This window comes from Rattus norvegicus, chromosome 4, assembly GCF_036323735.1.
Source record: "Rattus norvegicus strain BN/NHsdMcwi chromosome 4, GRCr8, whole genome shotgun sequence".
NCBI lineage: Eukaryota > Metazoa > Chordata > Mammalia > Rodentia > Muridae > Rattus > Rattus norvegicus.
This window is the reverse complement of record NC_086022.1, coordinates 126132438-126144069: the sequence shown is the minus strand read 5'-3', so window position 1 is coordinate 126144069 and position 11632 is coordinate 126132438. Positions and strand designations below refer to the sequence as shown.

Here is an 11632-nt window from a genome sequence, read left to right as displayed (position 1 = left end):
CTTGGTGTGGCCTCAAAAAAGCCCAAGATACATCTGCTGTCTCCTGTGCCTGATACTTCGGGGCACAGCTTGTCACTTATGTACCAAGTCTCAGGGGGTCAGTTTAGCTCCTAAGGGACTCTCTTTCCTTCCCCGACTCACAAGCCCCCTCCCTAGTGGCCTCCCAAACATGCCACAAGATTCCAAAGACAGCAGGCTCATGGAATGCTCCCAGAAGTCCTACAGGGAGCTGGGGAGATGGCTCGGTAGTTAAGAACACATCTACTCTTGCGGAAGACCTGAGTTTGGTTCCCAGCATCTATATCAGATGGCTCACAGATGCCTGTAACTCCAGTTCCAGGAGATCCAAGGCCTTATTCTGGCCTTCTGAGGTACCCGAACTCACATGCATATGTATCCGTGTAGGAAAATTAAAATCAATTTAAAAGCAATTTTTAAAAAAAGTTCCACAGAACATAGGCCTATTGAATGCCCCCAGAGAATCATCCCTGATGAGCAGCCACAGCGGCCCTGCCTTCAGAGGGACACAGCATCCGTCAGGTTCCCATGGAACCCAGGTCTTGAGCCTTGGCTTCCTCAGGGGCTGCCTTTAATGCGAAACCTCCTCTCTCTTCTTCTGGAGAAAACAGGTGACTGAAGCAGGAACCCAGCCACAGAGGCGTCGTGAGAGCTGGGGGAGAAGTCATGAGGCCTGGAGAAGGCAAGGATTTGCAAAGCTACCTCTTATGGGGCCGGGGACGGGCCCGTTCCTCAGCTTCAGCTCCCGGAAGCAGCCATCGCAGACCTTGGCCATCCTGTTCTTGAGGCACTTCAGTGGGTACTTGTTTCGAGAGCAGTTCCGGCACACAATCTGACGCCATGTTGGGAACACACATGGAAGTTGTCAGTCATCCTCTCAGTCTGTTAGCCCAGCCCTCCCCTCCTCCAGGGAGCCCCAGGTTCCTAGCTGCTTGGTGCCATGTGGACCCCTGCTTTTCCAGTCTGGGCTGTAAAGTGTCTCTGAGCAAGTGCCTGCTTTTCTGAAGAGCTGTGCCCATCGCCATAAAATAACACTCTCTACCCTCCAATGACCATAATGGTGAGTGCTGCAGTGTTCTTACATGATGTGGTGTTGGCAGAAGGGGTCCAGGACTGCCATGATGGGTGGATCTTGGTAATATGGGCAGGAACAAGCTCTACCTCTCACACTGGCCTTGAACTCCTCTTCCTCTGGCTCCCTGAGCCCCACAAACAGGAATATTCCCCCTCCCTCCGCCACCTCCTCCCCTCAGCGCACCCTCACCCCAGTCTGTCACTCACCTTGCCACAGGCATGGCAGTGGTGGCGCCTCACGGTGAGCGAGAAGTCACAGCCGCAGTTCATGCACATCATGGCATGCGTGACAGGCACCAGGGTGGGGAGCCTCTCCCCGAGGCTGATCCCCAACCTCTCCCGGATCTGCGGCAGTCAGCAAGCACAGTCAGGAGAGAACCCAAGGGACAGCTGGTAAAGTGCAGTCCCTTTCTCCCTAATTCTGAGTAAAGTCTCCTGCATCCCTTGGTCTGCTGGTCAGACGGCAAGGCATGCTCCTGGGTTGAACTATGGGTGGCCATGCTTCAGCAAGAGCATGGTAGGTAGGAGGATTTGGCCAGGACAGGAGGCACCTGTTATCTTTCTGTAAGTTGGATATGGCAGGACCCACCCTGGGAACCTTGGGGCAGCCCCCACTTACCTCCACGCTGTGGTGGAAGGCAGCCAGCGCCTGAGTCTTGTAGTCCTCCGGGAGGGCTCTGCTCAGACAGTAGTGCCACTCGTCCCTTTCGGCACATGAGCTGTAGGCACAGGCTTGGTGAGCCGGGGTGCCGTGGCTCTGCTCGGCACCCTCTCTCTTGCTGTGAGTCCTTGCTCAGCAGCCTCTGGGCCTGAGTCTAGCCCTATGTCCAAGCCTCTCTCTGCCCAAAGAGCTGAAGGCCACCCAGGAGGAAGCTGGGTGAAAATTCTCAGTATCCACTAGGTGTCGCCCTCGCCCTACACTGGAGCTTCCCACAGCACAGAAAAGCCTAGGCAGGGAAATGGCACCACTTTGGTAAGGTAGGTAGCCAGGATCACACTGCTTAAAGGGGGCGTATAACCCATCGCCACTGGGCAGACCTATCAATGGCAGCTGGTACTCCAGACCACAGGACAGACAGGCAGAGGGTCCCAGTCAGGATCATTGTGGTCTGTCACCATCCTGTCATGGCTGGGCACACAGAGGCTTCACACTGAGTCGAGAGGCCCCTGATTGCATCAAGCAGTGAGGAGAGACCGTGGAGCCATCCCAGAAATCACTTCCTCAAGGAAGTCTTCCCTCTCCCTTGTGGGACCCCCTTTGTCCCTTCTATTCTATAGGATTACAGCAAGCAGGTGCCACAGACACTGGGCTCTCCCCAGATAACAAAGGGACCGGCACCTTGGTCTTGCATTTCCCAACTCCTAGACTGTGAGAAGTGGATTTTGTTTATCTGACAACTGACTCATGTTGTTTTAATTACAGCGTCCTCCCACATACTGAGAGGTCAGGGATGGGCAACCACTCATCACTTTGCTCTTGCCCTGCCAAGGCTGACAGCCCACTGAGCACACAACACACCCAAGGGTCTCATGCAGAGCCGATCATCTCTAACACTTGTTGATGAGATCCTTCATGGGGCCCACAGTCCCCTGGGCAAGGGAACTGGCATTTATATTTGGTTTTGTGCTGCTGAAGACTGAACCAGGGCTCTGAGTATGTGAGGCAGACATTCTACTACTGAGCAAAGCCCCAGACCTCAGGAGTTTTTTGTTTTCTTTTCTTTTGGCTATTATTTTCTCTCTGCATGCATATGTGAACATATGTGTGTACGCATGTCCATACCTGTGTGTATTTCTGTGTGTTGTGTACACATAACTCTCACATTTTCCTCAAGTCTTAACTTTATCTTCGTTTTAAAAGATTTATTTTTATGTGTGTTTTGCCTGCGTGTATCTAAGTGGAACACGCAATGCAGTGCCCAGAGAGGCCAGCAGAGGGCACTGTAGCTGGAATACGGCTCCTCATACCTTGCAGACAGTGTCAGGCAAGACTCGGGAGTTTCGATCTTCAGAGCATAGGGCACTTTGTCCATCACAGGGCGACTGACCTGCAAGGAAAACCAACGGTATCTGCTTCAGGGTGGGAGGTGGAGTAGCACAGACAGCTCTGCCCACTGGTCGTGGGTGGACAGGGTTCTGATCAGCATGGATGTTTTCACTCCAAGCTGTTCTGCCTTCTCTGCATCCCCTTCTCAGACACCATTCTCAGATGGCATCAAAATTAACTTTCTAAGCTGTTCTCTGTCCCAAGAATTCCCCAAAGTGCCCACGCACCCTCATGTTTAAGACCAAGATAAACCATGCTAGTCTACACATTGTGCATACGGCAGCTGAAGTGTTCAGTGGTGGATGAAGACAGAAAAGGTGTGCATGCACACACACACACACACACTCACACACATAGACACACACAGACACACACACTCACACACACTCACACACACAGACACACACACACAGACACACACACAGACACACACAGACACACACACAGACACACACATAGACACACACACTCACACACACAGACACACACACAGACACACACACTCACACACACAGATACACACACAGACACACACACTCACACACACAGACACATACACACACACACACACACAGACACACACACACTCACACACACACACTCACACACACAGACACACACATACACACACACAGACACACACACAGACACACACAGACACACACATACACACACACTCACACACACAGACACACACACACTCACACACACACTCACACACACAGACACACACACACAGAGGAGAAACAGACAGACAGAGACAAAAGAGACATAAAATAGAGATGCACACAGAGAAATAGACAGAGAGGGTAGATGGGGGTGCCCAGAAAATGAAGGTGACTGACCAAGCTTCCACACAGAAACCTTGAACTCAAGGCTAAGTGAAGCCAGCCAGCTCCAAGAAGACGAATGCTGAAACTCTACCTACATGAGGTCATTCAACCAGTCAAATTCATAGAGAGAGAATGAGCAGGACTCAGTGTTTAATGGAGACAGTTTCTGTTTGGGAAGACAGGAAGGTTCTAGAGGTGCGCGCTGAAGTGGGCTCAGCACTGATTCATGCCACCGAGCCAGCGTCCAGATGGTGCAGAGGGTTTTAATGTGGTCTACATCTCTTACACATTTAACAGTGTAACCTAAACCTGCTTGTTTGCTCCCTCCAAGCACTTCCTGCATTTACTGCCCTCCTTGTGAGGTGACCCTTTCCTCTCCATGCCCCATGCACTCTGAGAGTGTGTCATTGACGCCCAGTTGTATCTGGGTAGCCCTGTGCTTAAACCTGCAGCACACTGTAGTGAACGCTGTATGCTGGGGCCTCAGTGGAGAGGAGAAAGGCTGGTGCCATCTCCAGCATGTCCCCGTGATGACACTCCCCTCCCAGGGTACCTGGTTTTCGATATCTACCTTCATGTTGGCCACTGGTAGCGAGCTCTTCAGACGGTACTTCCCATCCTTCTGGGGGTGCGTGTACAGGAGCGTGTCATTCATCTGCAGAGAAGGCACCCACTCAGTCACACCAGTCCTAGCCCTGAAGACTGCAGCAAGCGCTACACATAGCAGGTCCCTGGGCTCTGGGGTGCAGGCACCTGGCAGTCCTCTGTGACACCGTGGCAAGGAGCAAAGCCGTACTGTGAACACATCATGACAACTCTACTCCTACAGGGATGCTCAAGGGGACTTGGCACATTTGCCAATGCTCTGGACCAAGTGTCAGAGAAGCTTTATGTAAAGTAGCCCCAAAGGGGGAACTAACCAAAAGTCCTTGACAGTTGACGGATAAAGAATGCACGGTCCGGATGGATTGTGAAATACCACACAACAACCCAGAGGAGCAGGCTGCCAGACTGTCGCCACGTGATAGGGTCACAGGCATTCTGAGGGAGAAGGCCAGATACCGTAAGTACAGCCTTAATGTGAAAGTCCCACCCAAAGTGACCACAATCAGGCCAGTCAGTGCCTGGGTCACTTGGGAGTGGGGAAGACTGATTGCCAGTGTTAGTGGAGCTTTCTGGAAGCATTGCAAATGCACCCAATACTGATCCAAGCGGTAATCATACAACGGTATATACACTAGCCAAGGAAGACCAACATGGATCTGAAGACTGCCACACAGGACTCTGCAAACAAAATAGTTGAGAAAGGAAGTGGGCACCGGTGAGGTGGCCATGTCTTTAATTCTAGCACTCAGGAGACAAAGGCATGTGAATCTGTGCATTAGAAGCCAGCACAGTCTGCATGGCAAGTTCCAAGACAACCAGGGCTACACTGTGCTTGAGACCAGGCCTTTAAAAAGAAAGAAATGAAATAAAGTAGGAGCCAGTGAGATGGGTAAAAGCAATTGATTTAGTGGGTAAGAGCAATTGCTGCCAAGATTGATGGCCCCAGTTCAATCCCAGGGACGCACACGGTAGTAAGAGAAAACAGGCGTCCTCCCTTGCTTCATGGTTTAATCGAGGCAGCCTCCTGAGGAAATGCACAAGGCCCTTGGTGGGGACACCCAGCCGATCCTTGGGCACAGCTGCGGTGTCTGCTTTCATTTCAGTATGTGACCCTCTTCCACCTCCACTGATTGTCTATTCCCAAGACTCTCTCTGTTTCATCTCCTGATTCTTGGCTGTGAGTCGATGTGATTCCTTCCCATTATATTCTGAAGGCTGAGGACAAGGCTGTAAGTGATCTCTATGCTCATGTTCCAGTCTGGAGATGTTGCTCAGTGAGTGCTGGGTGCACAGAGCTCGTAGCTGCACTACCATCATGCTATATAAAGCTCTGGGAGTGTGGGGAGGCAGGTGCAGGCAGCCCCATCGACGGTCACAAGAACGGCAGTGAGAGGGACAGGAATGTGGAAACAGATACCCAGAAAACAGCAGGCCCTTGGGGGATTCCCTAATGGCCTCTGTATTGAAAGAGTAGTCCACAGGATGGCACTGTTGGGAGGAATGGAACCCTGAGAGGGTAGGTCCTAGTGAGAGGAAGTTAGGTCATCGTGGCATGACCTTGAGGAGACTGCGGGAACCCAACCCCTTCCCCTTCCTGTCTTTTGCTCCCTAGCCATGAGGTGAACGATGGCTCTGCCTTGTTGTGCTACTTGGCTATAGGCCCAAAGCTACAAGGCCACCCGATCAAGGACTGGTACCTCCAGAACCGGGAGGTGGATCTTGCCGTTCCTCTTTAAATCCTGACTGTCTCAGACACTTGTTCTAGAGGTAGGCAACACAGAAGGTGGAGTGTCTTGGGATCCTAGGTTGGAGCGAAGAGCTACTTGTAGCATGAGACCCTGGGTTGTCATTGCTCACCCAAAGGTCTTGGATAGCCCCTAATGTTCAAAGTGTGGTTCTGTGTCCTCAGATGTGTCATGTATGCTCACCTGCACAGAGTGATGGACTGGAGACTCAACCCTGGCTACTCCTCTGGGTCTTGGCTATCTGTTGAGGAACCTAGACAAGCTGCTCTCCTCACCCTTCTGCTGTTGTATACACCACAGAAAGTGCCTGAGTGTAGTTATAGTACCAGAAGAAAGCCCTGGTTTGAATGGATTATGGTAGGCATATGAACCATTCAGGCATATGAGCTATTCATTTCAACACCTACACTCCATGTCCCCCAACCGCTGAAATAACATATAAGCAGTGGGGCTTTTGTCTTGTTTTGTTTTGTTTTGAAGGTTCATCTTTACACCCTGAAGGCTGTCTTGGTCACCAAATGCTGGCCCTAGGAAGGCAATGGCGGGGCTTGCCCTGTCTCCAGTGCTTACCAGGAACAGGTGCCGGGGGTGTCGGCTTTTCCCTCTCACCCTCATCAGTGTTCCTTCCTTCAGGAACTCCTGTAGGGAGAGAAACCAACCTCAGAAGTGGAATGAGAAAGTCTGGGAAGGCTCTATGTAGGAAGCAGTGACTATGGCTGCCAGAGAACCCAGTGACAGCTTATAGAGACTCCCGGCCCAGGAACCCAAGCTGGGCAGTCCCGCCTTCTGGAAATGTCCTCACACAGCAGCACACTCCAGTCATCGAGTATGAGTCCTGCTCGTGACTCCCTCCCTAAAGAGCACTACAAGGGGTCCATTCATAACATGCCCTTTGAAGCTTGCTGAACATCTGGACCTGTGGACAGTAACTGGCCCCATCCTTCGGAAGGATACAAACAAAGGCTTAGCAAGGATTTCAGAGCACAGGATCTCTCAGTCAGGAGATTTCAAAGAATCCTAGACTAGCACCGTCCTGCCGATGTGGCCTACTCCCTCATTCCAACTGGCAGTGATCACACTTTTAGCTGTTTTCTGAGCTAAGTTGCGTGTTTTCCATCTGGAAGCTAAAAAGCAAATCAATCAATCTCTCTCCCACCCTTCCCTTTCTGGGCATAGAACCCAGGACCTTGCACATGCTATGCATGTGCTCCGCTCCCGAGTGCCACCCCAGCCCCTGTTTTGTTAAGAATGCTATTTTTATGCTGCTTTCTTGGGGGCTTGTCTTTGAGAGAGAGCTACTCTGATCTCTGCTTTCCTGGCAACTTGGAGCTAAAAACACTGGACACATTTTTTTTTTCCCTCACTGGAGAGCTTACCCGAGGGCAGCTATGGTGAGCAGAACTGACTGGCACTGTTTCTTTAACTACCCCAGAGGGCACCATGCAAGGAGGGGTGCAGACAAGCTCCAGGGTGGTGCACCATGTCCCCCACCTCTCCTAAACAGCACCTGCAGCCAGACCCGTCTGGGACCAGCCCAGCCGAACAATGGGCTTATCAGAGTCAAGCTGGCCCTTGTCCTTATCAGAGTCAGAGTCAAGCTGGCCCTTGTCCTTACCCAGGCAGCACTCACCCTTCCTGGCTGGAGGAGGTCCCCTTGGCCCCGCACACTGTACTCGATGTGGACCAGCTTCTGCAGGTTTTCCTGTGGGCAGGCACAGGAGATGGTTACCCCTTCACTCCCCTACTAGGCGCTGTGTATCCTCCGTAAGAGGACATTGTTTCCACTTTGGAGGAGAACAGCTCAGAAAAGACCAGTCTAAATCCAAGCTCCTAGAAATGACAGCATGGGCTCCTCAAGCCTGGGATTTCCCAGAGGTGAAAGACAGACAGAGGGACTGTCACACTTTTGGCTACAGTGGGAGGAAGCGGAGGCTGGAAGATGGAAGTAATAAGAATGGGGGGCCAGCCAGAGATGGTTCAGTGGGTAGCGGCAATTGCTCCCAAGCATGCTGACTTAAGTTCAAACTCTTAGAAACCACTTGGTGGAAAAGGAGAACTCCATGAGTTGTTTTTTCTCTGATCTTTGAGCGTATGAACACAATACATGTTTAAAAAGAAATTATTTTTGAAAAGACAGCAGTTGAAATGTCCTTGACTTTGTGAAGGTCAAGTGTGGGCTGGTAACATAATTCAGGGTAATGAACACTATGGATGGGACCCAACTGGCAAACTCTCTTCTATGTGTCTGTCAGGCACTGAGGGCACATGGGGGTCAGAGTCCTGTGAAATGGTACTGAGCAAGCTGAGTATAAGGTTTTAGCACTGGGGAGGCCAGAAGCCCACCAGCCTCTCAGGCAAAGGCTATGTGCTCTGAGAAGAGGGCTCTGTGCTGTGCCCTGATATCACACAGAAGCTGACTCTCCAAGAGAATGGGCAAGGACCTGTCCAAGCCCAGCCTCAGGCCCAAGGTAGAATGGGGCTGCCACAAAGCACTAGTCAGCCAGTCATGCCCTCCCTCAGAGAAGGTATGCATGGGGAGAGGGCCCTCCTGCTTACAGAGATTTCTGGAAACAGACTGGACATGTATGTAAGGGGGAACTCAGCACTTAGGGCCCCACAGACACATGAACTGTGGAGGAAGTTGAGGCTGAGAAGGATGGAGATCAGACTATTCCCAGACCCAACATAACCTATGACCGGACTGAATCAACTGGTCACTCTCCCTGCGTCCCACCACATACAGTATAACCAAAACCAAGATGCAAATGCTGTTTCTCTCGGCCTCCATAGAGCTTATGTTCATAGTGCCTGGCATTCAACCAAGAGTCACAGGACACTTTGGTTGCAAGGCAGGAAGAAACCAAGCTGGAACCGACCTGAAAACGTCCTCCTGGATGGCTAGCTTTCCCAGGGCTATCTCCTCTGCTGGAGGAGAAAAGCCATCAAAGGGATTGCTCAGACACAAACGTTGCATTCTACAATACCGACCTTCTAGGCATGATGTGTGCACTGGTACAATCGTGGCACGAAGGCTAGGGAAGTAACCAGCCACTTTTGGATTGGATTTCCACAGGAGGGAAGTCACGTCTATTACTGTACCCTAGCCAAAAGTCTGTCTTTTTTTTCTTTTCTTTCTTTCGTTCTTTCTTTTTTTTTCCAGAGCTGAGGACCGAACCCAGGGCCTTGTGCTTGCTAGGCAAGCGCTCTACCACTGAGCTAAATCCCCAACCCCAAAAGTCTATATTTTTAAATAGGCCCTGGGAGGGAGCCCACTACTGTTGCCTTGATAAGGGGACATGTTGTCGAAGTGTTGTCTAAATGTTCATGTTTATACATCTAAATGAATGCTACCCTCAATCTTGGTCAGAGAGGCTTCGCTCTACAGTGGCCAGACTCTTAATTGTTAACACGCTGAGTTTAAATGATGACTGAGTGTTCAGCTGTAAGCAGAAAATCTACATCCGCCCCTTACTCCTAAGATTCAGAGCACTCTATAAAAAAGGGGTGGGGTGGGGGACAGAAGAAGTCCAAGGACAGGATGATGGAGAGGAGTGCCATCTTCTAGACGTGATGTGGCCATTGCACTCATCAACCCACAGTAGCTACGGTTGCCTGCCTAAGACCCACCCGATACCACACTAGCGACATCAGCCAACACTCCAGCAGGAAGAACTAATTGGTCTCACGAGTTACGGTGATGATAAAAAAGGACATAGAGAGATGGGTACCAGGGATGTTGGGAGGATTAGGAGGGAGCTTGGGGTAGCCATGATCAAAATACATCTGTATATGTATAAAGTTATCAAATAGCAAATAAAAGATATGCTATTTCTTTTTCTTTTTTTAAAAGATTTATTTATTTATTTCATGTATGTGAGTACACTGTCACTGACTTTAGACATGCCCTTTTACAGATGGTCGTGAGCCACCATGTGGTCGCTGGGATTTGAACTCAGGACCTTGGAAGAACAGTCGGTGCTCTTAACTACTGAGCCATCTCTCCAGCCCTTTAAAGACATGGCACTTTAACTCCTCTTCTTTTTAATTTTTTTTTTCATTTTATGGGGATTGGCACTTTGCCTACATGTATGCCTGGGTGAGGATGTTGGATGCTGGAGCTGGAATTACAGACGGTTGTGAGCTGCCATGCAGGAGCTGGGAATCAAAGCCCGGTCCTTTGGAAGAGCACCCAGTGCTTGCTCTTAGCTACTGAGCCATCATCGCTCCAGGCAGACATGCTATTTCTTAAAGAAAAAAAAATCATGGGAACACACATCCAAAACCAAGTTAGGTTGTGGGTTGGGTCGGCTGAGAAGATAGCTCAGCAGAGGACACCAGCTGCTATCCACAGGACCTGGGGTTGAGGCCCCATAACCGTATACCATGTGTAACTTCAGTTCCAGGGGATCCAATGACCTCTCCTGGTCTCCACAGGCTCCAGACACACATGAGGGACATAGACTTACATGCAGGCAAAACACCCATATACACAGAATAATAATAAATAGTGGAAATTTTAAAATACTAAACCAGGAAGGAAGACAAACCCGACTCATTTTTTTTTTGGAGAGAAAGCATCCTACACATTCATTGAGGGTGACAGGTGTTGGAGCTCTGAGCAAAGGACCAAAGTAAATATTCTGTTAGATGGTCTGGTGCAAAGGTGGATACCATGTAGCAGATGGAGACCTTCGTCAAGGCTGCTGACCTCACAGGGGAGTTCAGGGGAATTAAGAAACAAAAAACAAAAACCACGCAACCTACAATACCAGACATGGAAACTCTTCACGGGTTTGTCTATGAACTGAACAAAGCTGAAAGGAAGAGCTGGAAGCCACGTAGATCACTGGTACACAGTGAAAACAGAGGACTGGGGAGATGGACCAGTGGCTAAAGTGCTTGCTATGAATGCATACACGAATCTCCAAGTCCAATCTCCTATACCAATGTAAAGGCTGGGTGTGGTACCTACAATCCCATCACTGGAGACATGGATACTGGCCAGCCAGCTTAGCTGCATCAGTGAGTTCCAGGGTCAGTGAGAGACTCTGTCTTAAAAAATAAAGTGGGTTACCAGGTGTCTTTAATCCTTGTACTTGGGAGGCAGAGTCAGGTGGATCTCTCTGAGTTCAAGGCTACCCCAATCTACATAGTGAGTTCCAGGACAGCCAGAGCTACATAGAGAGACTCTGCCTTTTAAAAAAGGGTGGAGGCCCACTCTGCAAAATGAAACCTATCCCTGGCACCATCACTAGGGCCAAGAAGCCATGGCAAGGTTGGTCACAGGCCCCAGCGGGGAGCTCAGCACT

General features: G+C 50.3%; 1 protein-coding gene and 1 long non-coding RNA gene across 3 annotated transcripts in view; one reads left to right on the top strand and one right to left on the bottom strand.

The window, feature by feature from the left end:
• Fgd5 (FYVE, RhoGEF and PH domain containing 5) overlaps positions 1-11632 on the bottom strand; it is a 97498-nt gene that overhangs the window by 7629 nt on the left and 78237 nt on the right. For both annotated transcript variants that reach the window (XM_006236926.5, NM_001108637.2), the window contains exons 11-17: positions 7954-8025; positions 6894-6962; positions 4544-4627; positions 3061-3140; positions 1712-1811; positions 1300-1437; positions 721-850 (exon numbers count right to left, since the gene is read on the bottom strand). In XM_006236926.5, the coding sequence (XP_006236988.1) occupies positions 721-850; positions 1300-1437; positions 1712-1811; positions 3061-3140; positions 4544-4627; positions 6894-6962; positions 7954-8025 (673 nt within the window). The remainder of the gene's footprint in view (positions 1-720; positions 851-1299; positions 1438-1711; positions 1812-3060; positions 3141-4543; positions 4628-6893; positions 6963-7953; positions 8026-11632) is intronic.
• On the top strand, positions 3798-10852 carry LOC134486612 (uncharacterized). The gene is made up of 2 exons (XR_010065874.1): positions 3798-5035; positions 10238-10852. It is a non-coding gene; the product is annotated as an uncharacterized LOC134486612 (long non-coding RNA).